Source organism: Podarcis vaucheri (genome assembly GCF_965113315.1).
Source record: "Podarcis vaucheri genome assembly, chromosome: 6".
Classification (NCBI taxonomy): domain Eukaryota; kingdom Metazoa; phylum Chordata; class Lepidosauria; order Squamata; family Lacertidae; genus Podarcis; species Podarcis vaucheri.
The window spans coordinates 73,287,887-73,305,121 of record NC_138764.1 but is presented as its reverse complement, the minus strand read 5'-3'; the positions used below and the strand labels follow the sequence as shown (position 1 = coordinate 73,305,121).

The window sequence follows — 17,235 nt, the reverse complement described above, 5'->3', positions numbered from 1 at the left end:
AGAGCAGAAGCAAAAATGGATAGAGAGTAATTAATGCCATTTTAGCTTTGTGCAATAGGCTAGTTTCTACACCAAAAGCAAGTACGTAATGCGGGCCAGCAGCCCAAGTTTAAAAAATAATAATAATAAAATCCAGGAAAGTGAAAAAATAGAGGCTGTTGCTCACATCACCATCTTGGCTTTCAGTCTCCCACCGACTTATTTTCTAGGCAAACTCTCACACTGCTCTCTATTCTCCAGCGACATGACATCCTACTCAGCTGTTCCTTTCCCCCTACAAGTGGCAGCCATTAACTGGAGTGAGAGCAAGGAATAACACTGCACACGTTTCCCTTATTGGATGGAACCAGGGAGGTGTGGGTCGGCAGTAGTCACGTGTCCCCTGTAATGGCTAGTTAGGCCCAGAGGTGGGGAAGTGGATGCGAGAGAAGAATCAATCCCTAGAAGGAGTCGCAGGCGGACAAGAAGGTCTTCACCTTGCCTCTGATCTTCCTCCCCAGCCCTGAGAACATTACTCATCTGTGCCATCTTTGCCCCTCCCCTCTGCTCCAAAAGGCTTTAAAGAATTGGCAAGCGCTGCAGCTGCAATTCTTGAGAGTCAATGCTGAGTTCCAGTCCTTAAGATTTATTTGGTCATGGCAATTAAGTTAATGGCTGTTCGCAGCCTAGTGCTGCTCCTGTGGGAGCTGTCTCCCGACACAGGGCCCTTCACATCGCCTGTCTGTCTGCATGTAACTAAAGGCCAGTCACGGATACCATAGCTGCCCTCTATGCTGCATACTGGGAAAGCCACTTTCCCCCTCCCACTTCATGAGCAAGCCACCTGCTCCTGACCTTGATTAATGGCAATTAAGCGTTAAGAGTTTCCAGGCAGCCTCTGACGGAATAATGGGCTTTGAATATCTCCAGGGCCTTGTGCCACAGGAACACAAAATGCCTTAACAAGCAGCTATTAAGTAAGTAAGCCTCTTGGTAGCCCTAAAAACAATGTTCAGCTGGAGGGAATTCTATGGAAAAATTCCAGTGAGTTGACCACAGGTACAAGATTTTTTTGGGACGTGGGTGGTGCTGTGGTGTAAACCACTGGGCCTTGGGCTTGCCAGTCAGAAGCTTGGCGGTTCGAATCCCCACGACGGGGTGAGCTCCCGTTGTTCAGTCCCAGATCCTGCCAACCTAGCAGTTCGAAAGCATGTCAAAGTGCAAGTAGATAAAAAGGAACAGCTCCGACGAGGAGGTAAATGGTGTTTCCGTGCGCTGCTCTGGCTTTGCCAGAAGAGGCTTAGTCATGTTGGCCACATGACCCGGAAAAACTGTCTGCAGATGAACGTCGGCTCCCTCGGTCAGTAAAGCGAGATGAGAGCCTCAACCCCAGAGTTGTTCGCGACTGGACTTAACTGCCGGGGTCCTTTACCTTTACCTACAATGGGACTTTCACTTGGCTGTAAAGATGGTTGGTCTCAAACTTTAGAGCAAATAGACTTTCATCTTTGCTCAGGACTTTGCTCAGGAGTGGGGAACCTTTGGCCCTCTAGATGCTACTGAACTATAGCTCCCATCAGTCCCAGCAAGCATGGCCAAAGGCCAGGGAAGATGGGAGTTGTAGTTCAGTAACTTCTTCCCACACCTGGCTTAGACGTTGATCCGATACACCCATTCCAGATGGTATCTTGGTCCCATGTTGTTTTTAGCACCCAGAGTTGGGCTGGTGATGCACCCAACAAGATTACCTATGGACCACTGATGGGCCCCAGCACACTACTTGAAAAGTACTGTATTCTTTTAATGACTAAATGGGAAAGGGAAAAGATCCTTCAATAACTTGCGTGATGCAAAAAAGTGAATTCAGCAGCTCCTACACATAATCTCTCTTCAATCCTGAAGACGACATTGAAGGGAAATGTTAAAATCTAGGCATGGTGCTTCCCTGGCAGTAAATGGAGGAAATAACCTAGAGCAGAATCCCAACTATTGGAATACTGCACAATCCCCCCTTCTTTACAAAAATTGTGGAGGGGGCTATTCCTAGCAATTGTTAGATCCTATATTTCCAGTCCCACAATCATCATGTTTTCAATGGCATTTTAACAATGCATACCAATGCAAAGCCAGTCACTGACAGCAGGTTGTATTCTTGAAATAAGACCAGTCAGCCATTGTTCTCCTTCACCAGCCTTACTGCGCATTGCCAGTAACTCCACTTAAATCCAGCCGTTACCTTGGTGTAAGCCTATTACTGGAAGATGGAAGAGAGCATCCTTCCTAGTGCTGTAATGAATAAGGTAAGCTTCCTGTCTATCCCAGCCTTCACCAACCCAAAAATATTTTGTACTACAGCTCCTGTCATCGTAAATGCTGTGCTGTTTGGGGCTGATAGGAGCTGGAGTCCGAAGTGTCTGGAGTTAAAAACATCTCTACCAGGCTGGTGAAGGCTGATCTAGCCTGAGTGGTTTCTTGCCAACAGATCACACCATACTACTGGCAGAGATATGCTGGATAGTCAAAATAGGCAAAGCCTCACTTGTGGCAGATGCACACTATGCCCGCTTGAGTCGCAGTTAGAGAGCCCTCTTTGGCTCTCAAAACCTTTGAAAGGTTTTACAGGGCGGGTGGTAATTGAAAGATCTTCACACCTGTTCATGAGACATGTTCAAAGATTTGGGCTAAGCCCTTGAGCATCAAAGCACATTTCTCTCCAGCACTGCATGTTACAGATCCTCTAGCTGGCTCCAATCATGCCACAGATGCTTCTATTCCTATGCAGATCCACCCTCTGCATACTAACCCTCAGAGTAATCCAATCGCACCAGACAATGCCCCGCTGGTCCCCATACCAACAGCATGCCAGTCATTGCAGGCCTTGGAGTCTGGCTAGGCTCTTTCCAGAGCTAATCCACACTTATCAGCAGCAAATGAGAAAGGGCAAGCTGAGGATGAAAAGCTGGAGAGAGGGTGTAAAAATAAGATTGGCATGGGAGACTCGCTGGGAAAGAGAGTTTAGTCAGCTTCAGCACGTCCTGTGTTACCAAACATTTGAGATGGCGCCAAGGGAAGAAAAGCCAAATGCCACTGTTCTGGGATGTAAACATGAAAATCAGCTAATTGACAACTCGATGCCCTTTAATGCAAGGCATCTATGGCTTTCCATCATCTCTGATCACTGACCACTCTGGCTGGGACTGATGGGAGGAGGAGACCAACAAAATCAGGAAAGCTACAAGCTCCTGCTTTAATGATATCACACGCAGCCTCAGCTGCTACCCCAACCTGTAAAACTAAGGTGGCTAAGCTATGGCCCTCTAGATGTTATTGGACTCCAACTCCCATCATCCACAGTCATCCTGGGTCAGGCAAGCAGCACCTGGGGAGCCACAGATTAGCCACTCCTGCTTTATAGCATTAGTGTCAGTCCTACTAGCAATCTGTGTCCATGTTTACTAAACGAGAATCACGTGCGGTGAATAAAGCAGGCAATTCTGAGCTCATCCACCATTGCTGTCTACCTGCTCCTGATGCTGCGGACACTATGAATTGATATAAGCGAAAGACCGGCACAGCGATGGAGTCGCAGGCAGGTGAGGACTGTGGACTATGCATATGGATTGGGTGCTTCTCCATCCCCAATCACACCTATCATCTAATGCAACATTTTAAAGATAAAGCTAGGTAAAATATTGTACACGCAATTACAAAACATTATTTATTTTGCACATTTATATATATCTCTTCACCCCAGACTGTTACAGCAACCTTTAATTATGAAGAGCACATGAATGGCTTGTTGCTCCCACTCCCACTAAGTTTACTGCAATGTGCAAACTGCTTAATTTTAGGGAAGGAGCGAAGTGGGACCCAACTGCACATTCACAGTAGACCATTAAACCATGGTTTACTGTGGTATGCAAACACTGCCCTTCGATCTTGGCTGTCTGCAGAAAATACCTGATATATTAGGATTTTGAATGAAAATTTTATTAATGCTACTGCATTAATATCTGGAGAGCAAACACAGCCTATTGAAGCCTATCCTACACAACAACACTTTCATCAAGTTTAATTTCCCTCCCTAAGCTCAAATACTGCCATTCCAACTTAACAGATCCACCTTGGTCTTGACCTTTCAACATTTCATGTATATGCCACCAGGGACGCGGACTTATAAAAAATATTGGGGGGGCCCGGGAAAGCTCGTGAAATGTAAATAAGCTCATGAATATGCAAATAAGCTCATGAATATGCAAATAAAGTGGCGCCGCCCCCTCGTGGGCGAATAGGGGAGAGCGTGCTGCGCCTATTAATCAGCTCCGGAACAGCTGATATGCGGGAAACGTGGGGCTAGCCGGAGAAGAGAGGGCGAGCCCCCTCCACTCCGGCCCTAAACCGCTGAAACCGCCAGGAGGAAGGAAATTCCCCCCGGCAGTGCCTTGGGAGTGGCGGTGGTGCTGTGAAGCAGCGAGGCAGGAGCCCCCGCCCCCGGGGATTCCCTAATCTCGCGGGGGACGGCCGGGGCTCTCCGACTAGGGCGCGCGGCTGGCTGGCTGGCTGGCGAGGGAGCAGGTGGGGAGGAGGCGGGGGACGGCGGCGGCGCTCTGCTGGAAGGGCGCCTGAGATTATTGGGGGGGCTGAGCCCCCCCAAAAAAAATTTTTGAGGGGGCTCGAGCCCCCTCAGGCCCCATGGAGTCGGCGCCTATGTATGCCACAGATTCTTACCCCGCAACTGAAGTTGTAACATTCAGATCTCTTTCTCTCTTGTTTGGAATCAATGGAATGAACGGAACAAATAAGATCAATATATTTTGCAAGTGAGAGCTACTGCCACCTGCTGGAAATTTAAAATGCACACTTATAGATACTTTTTTTCCAGTAAACCTGAGTAGGTAGAGAGCAAGTTCACCACAGAGAACGCTTTAAAACAGAAATTTTCACACACAGACTTCGTAATCTTCCTCTAGTCAAGAAAAAACTATAGATCCCCTGAACCCAAGACAAAATACAAAGGGTGAGTCAGCTGGCAAATCTTTCTTGCATCCCTGGCTAGACATAACAGGCAGATTAAAAGAAAAAAGAGATGGAGCAAGTTAGGACTCAGGAGCATTTATGTTTTCAGTTCCATGAGTTGACAACTCCAAGGAGCAAAACATTTCTAAGAGAGGAATGGAGAATGTACAGGGCTTGTTCCATGGGCTCCTGCTCAGAACTCGCTGTTCACACTTAAGAGGGCCACAGATTTAGATACAATGGTACCTTGAGCTAAGAACTTAATTTGTTCTGGACCTGAAACTGTTCTTAACTTTAGCTAATGGGGCCTCCTGCTGCTGCCGTGCCACTGGAGCACGATTTCTGTTCTCATCCTGAAGCAAAGTTCTTAACCCGAGGTACTATTTCTGGGTTAGCGGAGTCTGTAACCTGAAGCGTATGTAACCTGAAGTACCACTGTAATTCTTTAGCCCTATAAGAATACTATTGTGATAATCCCAGTGGGCTCAAAACCTAGAAATTACAGGTTGCGCTGCTGCCACCAGAGTTATTGTTTTCATGTTCCATGCAAGACAGAGTGCAGTAAGTGACTGTTTAAATTTTAAAAATCTCATAGAACTGGTTTTCTTTTATTATAGGATCTCTAGGGTCATCTAATCTATACAGCAATGTACAGCATAACAGATCAGTCAGGTTCTCCGAACTTCACCCTACATTATGCAATACACACTAGAAGAAATTTCGAGTGGGATGAAACACAAGAAGCAACCAACATATGACATGCTTCAATGTAACTCGAAATGACTGAAGCACCCATGGCAACCCATGATTTAATCCTAGCATCAATAAATACAATAGCAAGCAGGGCTGGTCTTGTTATAGTAGGCAAAGTGAGATGACGGGTGTTCTCTCCTGTTTCTACTGCTCGAAAATCTGCCATTCATCAACTGTAAATAAAATAGTGGGCAGTGGAGAGAGAGGCGGGGCAATTGTTGACAGCGGAAGGGGGAAATGCGGAAATATTTATTTATCTTATTGAAATCAAGCTCCTTTGCAGTTTGTTATCGGTTTCATCGTCTCTAGGCATGAAGACCGTATTAGATGTGAAGCTTCCTAGGAAAGAAATCCCGTTGATAATCGTGCACAGATGGCCCGTTTAGGCGGCGCTTGCTTCCGGGTCAGCACGTGGGGGCACTGCAGCGCTGCGTTTCCCTGGTGGCAGCGCGCGCCTTTGGAGGGGAGGGTCTCCTCGCCACGCAACCGTGGGAGAAGCCCTGCCCAGTCACACACACACACCCCGCCAGTTCTGCGCTGCTATGTTCCTACCCTGCGCCGTGCACGATTATGCACCGCCTCTGTCCCGCCTCGCGGAGCTTGTGCACAAGAGCAGCCGCCCCGCGCAAGGACTCCGCTCTCAGGGTCTCCAGCTGGCTTTTGTGCGTCAATGCGCTGCCTCCTAGCTTCAGGACACAGTCCACCGCAGCCATTGCGCCGGCACAACCTCATGCCCACCAGCAGGGCACACTTCCCACCCCTGGAGCCCGCCTTCCTCGGCTACGCCACTTCCTATCTATTGCATTAACACTTTGCTCCTCGAGCAAGCTGAGCTCCCTGGCCGGCTGCAGAACTCGCGGAGCCAAGCGCCGCTGCTCACTCAGAAGGAAGACCTCCCAGTCCACGGAAGGGTGCGTAAATTTGCGCCCCCTTGGTGTGGTGCGCTGCCTTCAATGCGCCACTTTGACATGTGCCGCTCCAATCATCCCGGACCACTGGCTATGCTGGCCGGTGCTGATGGGAGCGTTGGTATCCAACAACATCTGGAGGACCACAGGTTCCCTATCGCGTTCGACTAGACTAGAGCCATACAATTGTAGAGTTGGAAGGGACCACGAGTGTCATCTAGTCGATCTCCATCATGTAATGCAGAAATCTTTTGCCCAGCGTGAGGCTCGAACCAACAACGCTGAAATTAAAGAGTCTCGTGCGCTCTTACCAAACAGGTCTAAGAGGCTGCTTCAAAAGGAGGAGGAACGGGGCTTGATAAAAGAAGAGCAAAGTTTCGATTCCCGTGGAGCGAAAGGAACCCAGCACTTTTAAAAATTACCATCGCATTAGACTTTTCTGCAGTGGGTTGTAAATAGCCCGTTTTTCTACTCCATATATCCTCGGCTATACGGCGATTCCTTCATATCGTTAAAAGCAGAGGGGGTGGTGATTCCCCTTACACAAGTGCAGGGAGCTCTGTACATGTTCAAAGGCACTGTTTCCTTAGGCTGCGGGAAATTATGGAACTGAAATATGGAACTGTGTTAGCGTAGGCTACTTAATCTCTTTGTGCTGTGACTCTCTTTCCTTCTTCTGCCCTCCTGTTTTCCCCTTCAGTCGAAACCTAGACTATAAATTGCCAGGACCTGGGCTTTTTTGGGGTGAGTGCTAAAACTACTCTGTCAATTGCCTTGCATATTGATACTGTGCTGTTGTTGTTAACAGCAACTGAGGCGGAGTAGACTGACATGGTTTTCCAAAACTGCAGGGTCAATCTGCAATCCGCAAAGTTGAAACAGGAGCCAGCCTAACCACCTTTTCCTGCCTTTCGAATTCGTAGGCAAATGCGTACAAACGTGCAGTCGCCTTGCGTGTATGTTAGCTGTCGAATCTTTTAATCCACAAGAGCGCCTCTTTTCTTCTTTTCTTTTTCTTGTGAATCCAAGGGTAGGAAATTATGAACGATCCCTCCACGCGTCCTCTGGGACAAGGCTTTTGGTTGGTTGCGAGCAGTGTCTATTTTGATGATGTCAGCAGGGGAAAAAAATACCAGTGGAGATTAGCGTGGATTCTTCTGCTTCTAGGAGCTGCTGCAGCTTCGGTGGGTATTATATTGCATAGAGAATATCAGTAATTCCTCGCCCCAGTTATGGGGGGCAAGCGGGATGGGGGGAGAGCTTCGTGGCTTCGTTTGCATCCTCCAGTCGCTAAATTTGGGGGCCGCCAAATTTCTGCAAACTGGTCGGTTTTCTCTATGCTGAGAGTGAATGTGCGGACATGCTCAATGAAGGGTTTTAATTGCCAGAGAGAATATTATCTGCACGCAGGGTGCTGCCGATTGATCGCTTTTCATTGCATTCCTTCGGGAGGGCATATGGAAATGTATCCCTGCTTAGTCATACGTTTCCTTTTGTTTGACCTCCGCACCAGAGGTAAACGATGAGTGAAAGTGGAGGTTCTATTCAGCTGTCATCTGCATTAGCCCTTGACGGCGCAATCCTCTGTGAAGCTCCCCCCCCCCCTTTTTTTTAAGCCACCTGAGTCAGTGGTAGCGATCATCACATACTGTACTGATGAATTTCCCATGGGAATTACAAGCAGGGTCCAATTCAGGAGCATGAGACTCTTAATCTGAGGGTCATGGGTTCGAACCCCATTTTGGCAAACGATTCCCTGCATTGCAGAGGTTGGACTAGATTATCCTCACGGTCCCTTCCGACGCTACAATTCTGTGATTCTATGTTTCAATGTGATATGAGTGAATCTTGGCCTTACACAGAACTTTCCCTAAACCAGTTTAAATAGTGGAAATCTGGTTTGTATCAAACCCATTTGCCATGGAATATACTAAACCAGCAACTTGTCATTTACATTTGCCCTGCAAACTGGGTTCCTAGAAGCCTAGGACTCATCTCAACCATGGTTTGGCATTACAGGTAAAGAACTGCCCCCAGATGACTCATTTGTATACTATTATGAGTGGCATAAGAATTCCTCACTTTCTACATTCATAGTTTCATATACAGTAAGCCTGCAGGTTATGCAAAAAATTTTTTACAAAATCGTGCACATTCAGCTTTACATGCATGGCAAAACCAAACCAAAATATAATTTAAAAGGGGTGCAAATGTTCTGGGGAAAATGACTTTGGCAATCCCACCCGCCATTGAATACAATATGTTTTGACTATATGCAATTTTGGTTTTACGCCTGATCTCCAGAACATAACCCCCACATAAGTTGTGGGCTTGCTGTACTTCAAAAAAAATTACTCAAGATTGTTTTTTGCTAAACAAATGAGCTCCATATACTTTAATCCACGCTTTACCAATCTTGTGCCCTCCAAATGTTTTGAACTATGACTCCCATTGCAAAATAAATACAAGGAAAACAATATAAATCAGCAAAACAATATGAATGAGCAAAGTCACAAAATGGACGTGTGTTTGTGAATTGCATTTGTGCTTTCACTGTAGATGCTCCCAGGCTGTCCACCTGTCATTTTGATGTCAAGTTAACTGTCATTTCCCTCCCCTGCCTGTAGCTGCCCCAGTCTCTCACCTGGGAGCAACCCCAAGTTGACTTTCCTATTGCTGCGTTTTATGCTACTTTGTGTTTATAGGCCTGGTCCCCACATACGTACCTAGTCTGAGGTGGTTGGAGCCAAAATATAAGGAGGAGGCATCTCTATGGTCCATGGTACACTTAAGCAGAAAAGCAGGGACAAAGGAAGAGGCCTTGTACTGAATCAAACCACTGGTCCATCTTGCCCAGTACTGTCTACACTGACAGGCAGTGTCTCTCTAGGGTTCGAGGAAGGGGACTCTCCCATCTCTGACATTCTACCTTCTGGCACTCTGTGTCAATGAGACGCAGCCTCTTCCAGGAGTTACATGTGGAACTTCAGAAAGTGTTTGCTGACTTAACTTCTTCTTTTTTGTTTCAGGTTCCTGCAATGCTTATGTGGCATTTCTGAGAAAATCATGAAATTCGTGTTACTTGCAGCTGTTGTCTGGTGTATTGTAATACCACCATCAGAGACCAGCAAGGTAAAGGGGGTGGAAGTGGTGAAAGCACTCAATGCAAGTGAGAAATGAAAGAGACATTGCATAGGGAATTAATTGCACAGCATTCCAGGCTAAGTTGAGAGTCCCATTGGCTTTGGTAGTAGAGACTTTGCATGTGCATCTCTTACACTGAGTTCATCCTCCCAAAAATGTTGTCTTACACATTTTGTATGTTCAAGGTTAGGTTAACTTGATTGCTGATAATATTATATGTGAGGCTGAGGTTCAGGACATTTTTAAATAAAGCTCAACAGTACTTTTGAACAAACATCCATATAACCATTCAGTAAGACTTGGATTTTTGTTGGCTGCTGTCTAGTTGTATTTTGGTTAACTAAGTTAACTAAGAACCGCTTTCTATCAGAATTTTCGACACATGAATTGCAAGCCATTTCCATCCGGCTATTAGGAATTTTTTACAAAAAGATAATTTGCATTAATTATTATTATTATTGGATTTGAATACTGCTTATATTCCATAATGGCTTCTAAGTGGTTTATAAGCGTGAAATCAGTTATAAAATTCATACATAATTAAAATGCACAATAAAACTATTCCATCAAAATATTTAAACACTCATATTTAACATATACAATAAAACAAACCCATTAAATGGTATGAGAATTAAACAGTGAACTATAAAAAGCAATTAAAACAATTGGATTAAGAAGTTCCAATTCAGGGGAATGAAACAGGCATGTCTTCAAGATCCAGCAGGATATCAATGCAGATGGATATTGCAGTTATCAGATGGGAGAGAAAGTGAAGTCAAGTGTTGACCCTGCTGAAAATCTCATTCTCTGCTGCGGCAGGATGTTTTGCCAAATACTCTTTATTCCATTCCTATCTTACTTTGCTTCTTTAGAGCTTTGAGGATATCCGCTGCAAGTGTGTCTGCCCCCCATATAGGAATATCAGTGGACAGATTTACAAGAAGAATGTGTCACAGAAGGACTGGTGAGTCAATCTTCAACTGAAGTTTTACATCCTCTAATGGCATAGCAAATGACCTTTGCAAAAACTGTACAACATAGTTCCTCAGGGGACTGTTCCAGAAGACTCTCTGGCTCAAAACCAGCTACTGCAAAGAGTCAGGATTTGTAAATAGGTGCTTCTTACTGAAAATTAGGGCTTCCCAAAGTGCTACAATTCCCCGTTCATATTTTGAAGTCATAAGGTAGGGAAGCAATGAAGAAATGGCTGTTATCTTACATCTGCAATCATTTTCCAATCCCTTCCTGATGTTGAACGGGAAGGTTTGTTGGAAGCAGTGAGCTCAAGTTCAGAATGTCCTGTGCCACCTCAGAAAACACTACCTTGGTTCCCCACTGCCGTGAAGAGGGATCCCCAATGGCCACCTGCAGCACTGTCCAAGTCTAGCTGAACTCCCATCGCCTTACCCCATAGGCACCCACTTTGATCTGCAGCACTAGTATCACATGACATTTGCTGTGCATTTGTGAGAAATCAGTCTTTTACTGTGGCAATCAGTCTATTCTCTGGAACTCCCTGCCTATTCATACTAGGACAGTGCCTTCATAGTATTCCGCCCCCCCCCCCCAAATGCCTGCAAAAACTTTTGTTGTTGTTGTTTTGGCAAGCCTACCAGACATGTAATTGTATTATGTATATTTGTTTTTTAAAACTCATCAATTTACTGGTATTTTGCTCATTGTATTAGGTTGCATACAACCAAGTTGTATTATGAGTAGATCCACTGGAATTACCTAAATTACTCCGGTCCATGCATTTCAGTGGATCTGTTTTGTGCATGACTAGCACGGGATGCGACCTGTTAACGTTTACTTCCTTTTAAAGTCTGTCGATTTTGTCAGTATTTTCTAAGGAATATGTTACGTTACTTACGTTGCTTTAGAGCTGGTTGGCCTTTCATTCAGCGACATATATAACGCTTGCTAAATAAAATAAATAATAAACTAACCCTGATAATCGGCTGGGGCTGATGGGAACGGAAGAGTCACAGGTGACAGCCATTCCTGCTGCGTTCTGTGACAGAGGAGAGCTTTGATTCCCACTGTTGATGCTCATCTCTTGCCATCATTGCAGCAACTGCCTGCATGTGGTGGAGCCGATGCCTGTGCCAGGGAACGATGTCGAGGCATATTGCCTGCTGTGTGAGTGCAAGTATGAAGAGCGAAGCACCACCACCATCAAGGTACAAGACAAGACAAGCCTTTGCACTGCCTCTCCTTCTCATTGTATAGAACAGAACTGTGGCCATTGGCAATTTTGGATGAGTAGGGTTGAGGGTCTACCCATGAAGGACATAGCGCTAATGGTTGTCCCAACCATTTCTGAATTTCTGAAGGTCTAGTCCACTGGTTCTCATGTAGCTTTTACAAACATAAGAGGATCCCAGCTGGATGAGGCCAAGGGCCCCTTTTTCTCCAGCACTCAGATCAGGCAGCAGCCCACCAGATGCCCATGGGAAGCCTGTAAGCAGGACCTGACCTGAGTGCAACTCCCCACCTGTGATTCCCAGCAATTGGTATTTCGAGTTACACAGCCTCTGACAGTGGAAGTAGAACATAACCATCATGGCTGCATTGCTAGCCTTATCCTCCACAAATATATCTTATCCTCTTTTGAAGCTGTCCAAGTTGGTGGCCATCACTGGCTCTGGTGGCAGCAAATTCCATAGTTTAACTGAAAGGTGTGACTCAATACTTGGACGCCAATCTTCCAGCATCATTGGATGTCCCTGAGTTCTTGTATAATGAGAGAGAGAGAAAACTATCCACTGTCTCCACAACTTGAATAATTTATAGCTGGAGGTACATGCATGGGTTTATAGCAGGAGTAGTGTATACTGCACAAGTCCATGGAGCAAGCTTGTGCCTCAGTGGCCACATCAAAAGACCCTGGTTCTCTGAAAATTGTAGCTTAGATTAACCCTGTTGACATTAAGTGGATGGAGGCGAAATGAGCTGGGTTTTTTCCCACTAGTTGGGAGTTGGCTTCTGGATTGCTTAATTCCTGCTAACTTGAAGGTTAACTTGGAACTGTCACATCACGCTGCCTAAATCATTCTGAAGAGACCTATGTTGCAATATAGGCTGTGTGACTTGCAGAACCTGATGGCTTAAGAATTGCTTCATCCAGTTTCCTTGCTGACCTTTGGCAGGTCATCATCATCATTTACCTCTCAGTGATTGGAGCCCTACTGCTCTACATGGTCTTTCTGATGGTGGTCGACCCCCTCATCCGCAAGCCTGATGCCTACACCCAGCCCCTGCACAATGAAGAGGAAAGCGAGGTGAGCGTGATGCCTTCCTCTTGATAATGAGCAGACTGGGGCGAAAGTAGACTGCATGAGGCATGAGTCCTAGCCTCAGCATCTGCTAACTTAATCAGCATTCTAAAGGGGCAACAGAATAGAGGGGAATATTCCATCACATTTATGACTCATCCGCCAAAGGACAGACAATATTCTATCCAGTCCTTTGAAAACCCCAAAGATAAAAGTGCTTTGCTCCCTGACACTCAGAGGCCTTCTTCACCTTACTGTGGCTTGCAATTCTTTCTCAGACATTGGCCAGACCTTTTTAACTTCCGTGATGTGCCAGATAACTGTTTCGCATGATGAATGCTGAAACTGCAGGCACACGGTCCGTACAATCCCAACTGTGCAAAACTGGAAAAGTTTCATTGAAATTTTATCTTTCTGGCCGCAGAGATCCTCCAGGTGGTTTTTCTCCATGAAGGCTTGCCAAAAGGTGTCAACACTTAAAAGGAATCCAATCAGACTTCCCCCAATTTAGGGCCTCCAGATGTTATTGGACTACAAGCCCTATTGGTCCCAGCTAGCACAGTCTGCGATGATGGGAGCTGTAGTCCAACAACATCTGGGGACTGGAAGTTGGGGGAGCCTGCTTCAGGTTTCCTTTGATGTGTCATTGTCGAGAGCATTGTTGCTATGTTTCTGAAATGCATTGCCCCTTTGTAGATCCTTGAGGCGTTTATTCTTTCGGTGTTGCAGGACGCCCATTCACTGGCAGCAATACGCCCTTCAGCCGCCACCCGGGCAAACACAGTGTTGGAGAGAGTGGAGGGAGCCCAGCAACGGTGGAAGCGTCAGGTGCAGGAGCAGCGGAAGACGGTGTTTGATCGACACAAGATGCTCAGCTAGATCTCATGGAAGGTTTGCAGTCCGGGAGAGAGCAGCAGCTGCTGGTTAGCTGGGCAGGTAATTTCTGTTAGCCAGTGCAAACCCCGAGACCTGTAGCTTAAAACTTGTTGCACTTGCCCTTTCTAGTTTGTTTTGCTTGTTTTCCCCCCTTAGAAAGCAAGCTCAGTTGAAAGAAGCCACTGGCTGTGCATCCCAATCTTATTCTATCCCATAAGGTGGAGGCCCTTTGTCTTCCCCATCATCTGAAACAGGTGTGTACTTATGACCCCCAAGATGCTGCTTGGCTATGTCTCCCATCATCCTTGGGCATCGGCCATGTTGGTTGGAGCTGATGGGAGTTGGAGTCCAGTGATATCTGGACAGCCACAGACAGGTTCTCCACCCTCGGTCTCAAACTATATTTCACTCACCAAGCAGTGAGCGTTGCCCCTTAATTTAAATGTGAGCAGTGGGAAGTCCAAAAACCAACAACCTTTAGCTTCTTTGTATCTTTCCAGAAGCTAAAAATAGCAGCAAATTGTGCTGTGTCTTGTAATCTGCCAGGCAAACGTCTAGTTTAACTGTGAAGAACAGGGCATTATTTTGTTGTTGAACTTTCACTATTGCAAAAGAGGATGAAGCAGCTGACAGAGAAGTATTCTAATATTTCAAAGAGAAGTCTCTGGCTCTGATCATTAAAAGATATCATAAATGTAATACATTTAGCTATTGCATCATGAACTCTCAGAAGCACTTCCTTTGGAGACTTTAAGACTGCTTAACTTTGCACCAAGCAAGTAATAAAAGTTTTGTTATGTCAACAGTAACAAACTTTGTTTAAAGTAGGGTTTGTTACAATAAACCATTGTTAAAGATAACCCAAGTTCCTGGTCTGGAAGTCAAAAGAAACTGTGGTTAATCTAAACCAGGAAGGACATGCGTGTAATCTCTTCATTTGATCCAGAGGTACAAGATACAGGTAACTTGCAACTTACGTGCATTTAACTTGTGCACATTCAACTTGGCAAATTTTGAATTAAAAAAATGAAAAGGGGGCACACATCTGGGGGCAGGGGGCGGGGAGACTTTGGCAATGCCACCTGCCATTGCAGCCAACGTGTTTTGACTATACACAATTTTGGCTTTATGTGCTATTCCCAAAACTCCTGCGTAAGTTGAGAGTTGTCTGTATTGCTTGTTGGAGTAGGTCTAAGATTCTAAACTGGGTTCCATGGAAGCATGAGTGGGGAGAATAAATACTTGCTCACACATTTCTAGTTGCAAACACACAGTTTTCCACACGTTAACGAGCTTGATTTGATGTATACCCTCCAAGAATTGTGCATCTGCATACAAAATGGACCCTGCTTTTATTTATCTGTTTATTTATTTTATACTGTGATGAAAAGGTCCCCTTGAGGTAGTTCAAAAATATAACAATCTTCATAATAAAACAATACCTTTGCATTTGCTTTCATGTGTGTCTTGCGCAAGGAGAATTGTCATTCGGCTTGTGGGAGTCTGTTTCAGTACGTAGAAACTTGACTCTCGATCCCAGTGCAAAATGTTGCTTATAAAAATATTGGGTGTAGTCAGTCAAGTTTTACTCTGAGTACACCCACTGAAATTAATAGGCCTGCCTTAGTCATGTCCATTAATTTCATTGGGTCTACTCTAAGTAAGATTTAGTTGAATACTACCCTTTGGATTTCAATTTGGCTTTACAAGGTGCCAATTCAAATATGGGCAGTTGTTCATAGTGACGTTCCAGTACTCAGTACTCAGTTTTGTTTTACTTGGTCCACAGTTGACAGCCTATGTGCAATATGGCTGCTGCATATGTAATATCACATATTCCAGCCTTCCCCAAATTGGTGGTCTCCCATTGTTTTGGATTTCAGTTCACATGAGCTGATAGTACAAGCGTCTGGAGGCTGGAGGAGACTGAGATACGCTTCCGTTTTCATGGTACCCACAGCAGGTTGTCCTGTCAGCATGGTACCACAGGTGAAGGGGGCGTTGTTTAAACCTAGTGCATTCCTGTAATGTCATGTAGTAATAATGGTTTCTCCAATGAAAAAGTCAACAGCAAAAGGTGTTTAAGGATGACCTTTTTCCTGCTGCATGAAAGAGATGTTTATGTATTAAATGACCTGTTCTGTTCATTCCCCTTAAGGAATCTCTGGCAGATTGGGAAATCCTTGTTACTATGCAGCATCTTTTCATTAAACAAAGAAACTGGTGTGTAACCCGTGTCTTTTGTGATCCATGTACCCATTGCACTTCTGCTAAGCAATAGGATCTGCCTATAGTCTATCCTCTTGTATTTTCTCAATGATGGCCTTTCTGCAGCTATACTGCACTGATCTGACTCAAGTGCTCCCTCGTGTGGATTCTGTTCAGATCTCTTGAAATCTTGAAGGCCTTTTGTCATTTTAGGCCAGCCCATTTTCTCAGACAAATATTTAACCAATCAAAGTGATATTTAGAGAGCGCCCCTTTATTTTTTGTACCTGAAAATGCAACACTTTCCCAATAGAAAATGTGGCAGTGCAAGGCAAAGTTATTTTAGCTGCTGATTCTGTGAGTCCTCTGAGTAATTAAACTGAGAAACAATGCATTCAAAGAATATATGAGCTTTGATCCTACGCATGGCTACATCAAAGAAGATCCCTCAGACTTCCATTGCACTTACTCACAAATAAGATTTCAGAGCATTGTGGCTGCCAAATCTGACCCATTTTAACAGACATTCTAAGACTGTACTCTCCAAGCCTCCAAGGTGGACACAAGGCTTCAGGAAGGGGCCAATTCATTTTGATCCACTCCTGAGACACCTTGCTTCACCTTGGACATAGCCCAAATCACTTCAGTTCTGGATCTGGTCTTCATCCAAAGCAAAATCACACACCTAGTTTCAATCGTCAGATTCATTTAGCTTCTATTCGAACCATGGCGGCACCAGTATTTTGGAACACTGTTCCTATTGAAACCAGACAGGTACCTTCAATTCTGATGTTTCATCTGCTGAAAACATTTTTGTTTTACCAAGCCTTTTTATGGCATTCATTGCTGTTAATTTGGGCTTGCATTTTAGGTTTTTATTGCCTTTTTGCTGTGCACTGCCACAATATTTTTCTTGTGAGTTGGTAGTTTGTAAATACCCAGATAAATAAACCTCCTCCCTCTGTTTCACAATAAGCCTTTATTGTCCTAATGGGTGGTAAAGATGTTAATCAGACATCTTGAGATGCAGAAGGGATAAAGGGGAATGGAAATTGCAAGAGAGTAGGGAGATC

At 45.0% G+C, this 17,235-nt stretch overlaps 1 protein-coding gene across 3 annotated transcripts; it reads left to right on the top strand.

Annotated features, from left to right (window-relative positions):
* Positions 1 to 6,301: 6,301 nt before the first annotated feature.
* On the top strand, positions 6,302 to 16,185 carry TMEM9 (transmembrane protein 9). 3 transcript variants are annotated; one of them, XM_082227443.1, is made up of 7 exons: positions 6,547 to 6,659; positions 7,686 to 7,840; positions 9,686 to 9,788; positions 10,673 to 10,764; positions 11,875 to 11,983; positions 12,953 to 13,084; positions 13,808 to 16,185. In XM_082227443.1, exons 3-7 carry the CDS (start codon positions 9,723 to 9,725, stop codon positions 13,955 to 13,957), a joined length of 549 nt encoding a protein of 182 aa, XP_082083569.1. In that variant the 5' UTR covers positions 6,547 to 6,659; positions 7,686 to 7,840; positions 9,686 to 9,722; the 3' UTR covers positions 13,958 to 16,185. The 3 variants fall into 3 exon arrangements, with proteins under 3 accessions (XP_082083568.1, XP_082083569.1, XP_082083570.1); XM_082227444.1 differs by having other exon boundaries at positions 6,593 to 6,663; XM_082227442.1 differs by lacking the exon at positions 7,686 to 7,840 and having other exon boundaries at positions 6,302 to 6,659.
* Positions 16,186 to 17,235: the final 1,050 nt, after the last annotated feature.

What these genes read in the sequence shown, in the direction of transcription:
- TMEM9 (XM_082227442.1), top strand. Translation starts at nt 6,319, where the DNA reads ATGCACCGCCTCTGTCCCGCCTCGCGGAGCTTGTGCACAAGAGCAGCC. An exon ending in GAAGCACCACCACCATCAAG is followed by an intron (nt 11,984 to 12,952) that starts GTACAAGACAAG and finishes GACCTTTGGCAG; the next exon opens with GTCATCATCATCATTTACCT. An exon ending in ACAATGAAGAGGAAAGCGAG is followed by an intron (nt 13,085 to 13,807) that starts GTGAGCGTGATG and finishes TCGGTGTTGCAG; the next exon opens with GACGCCCATTCACTGGCAGC.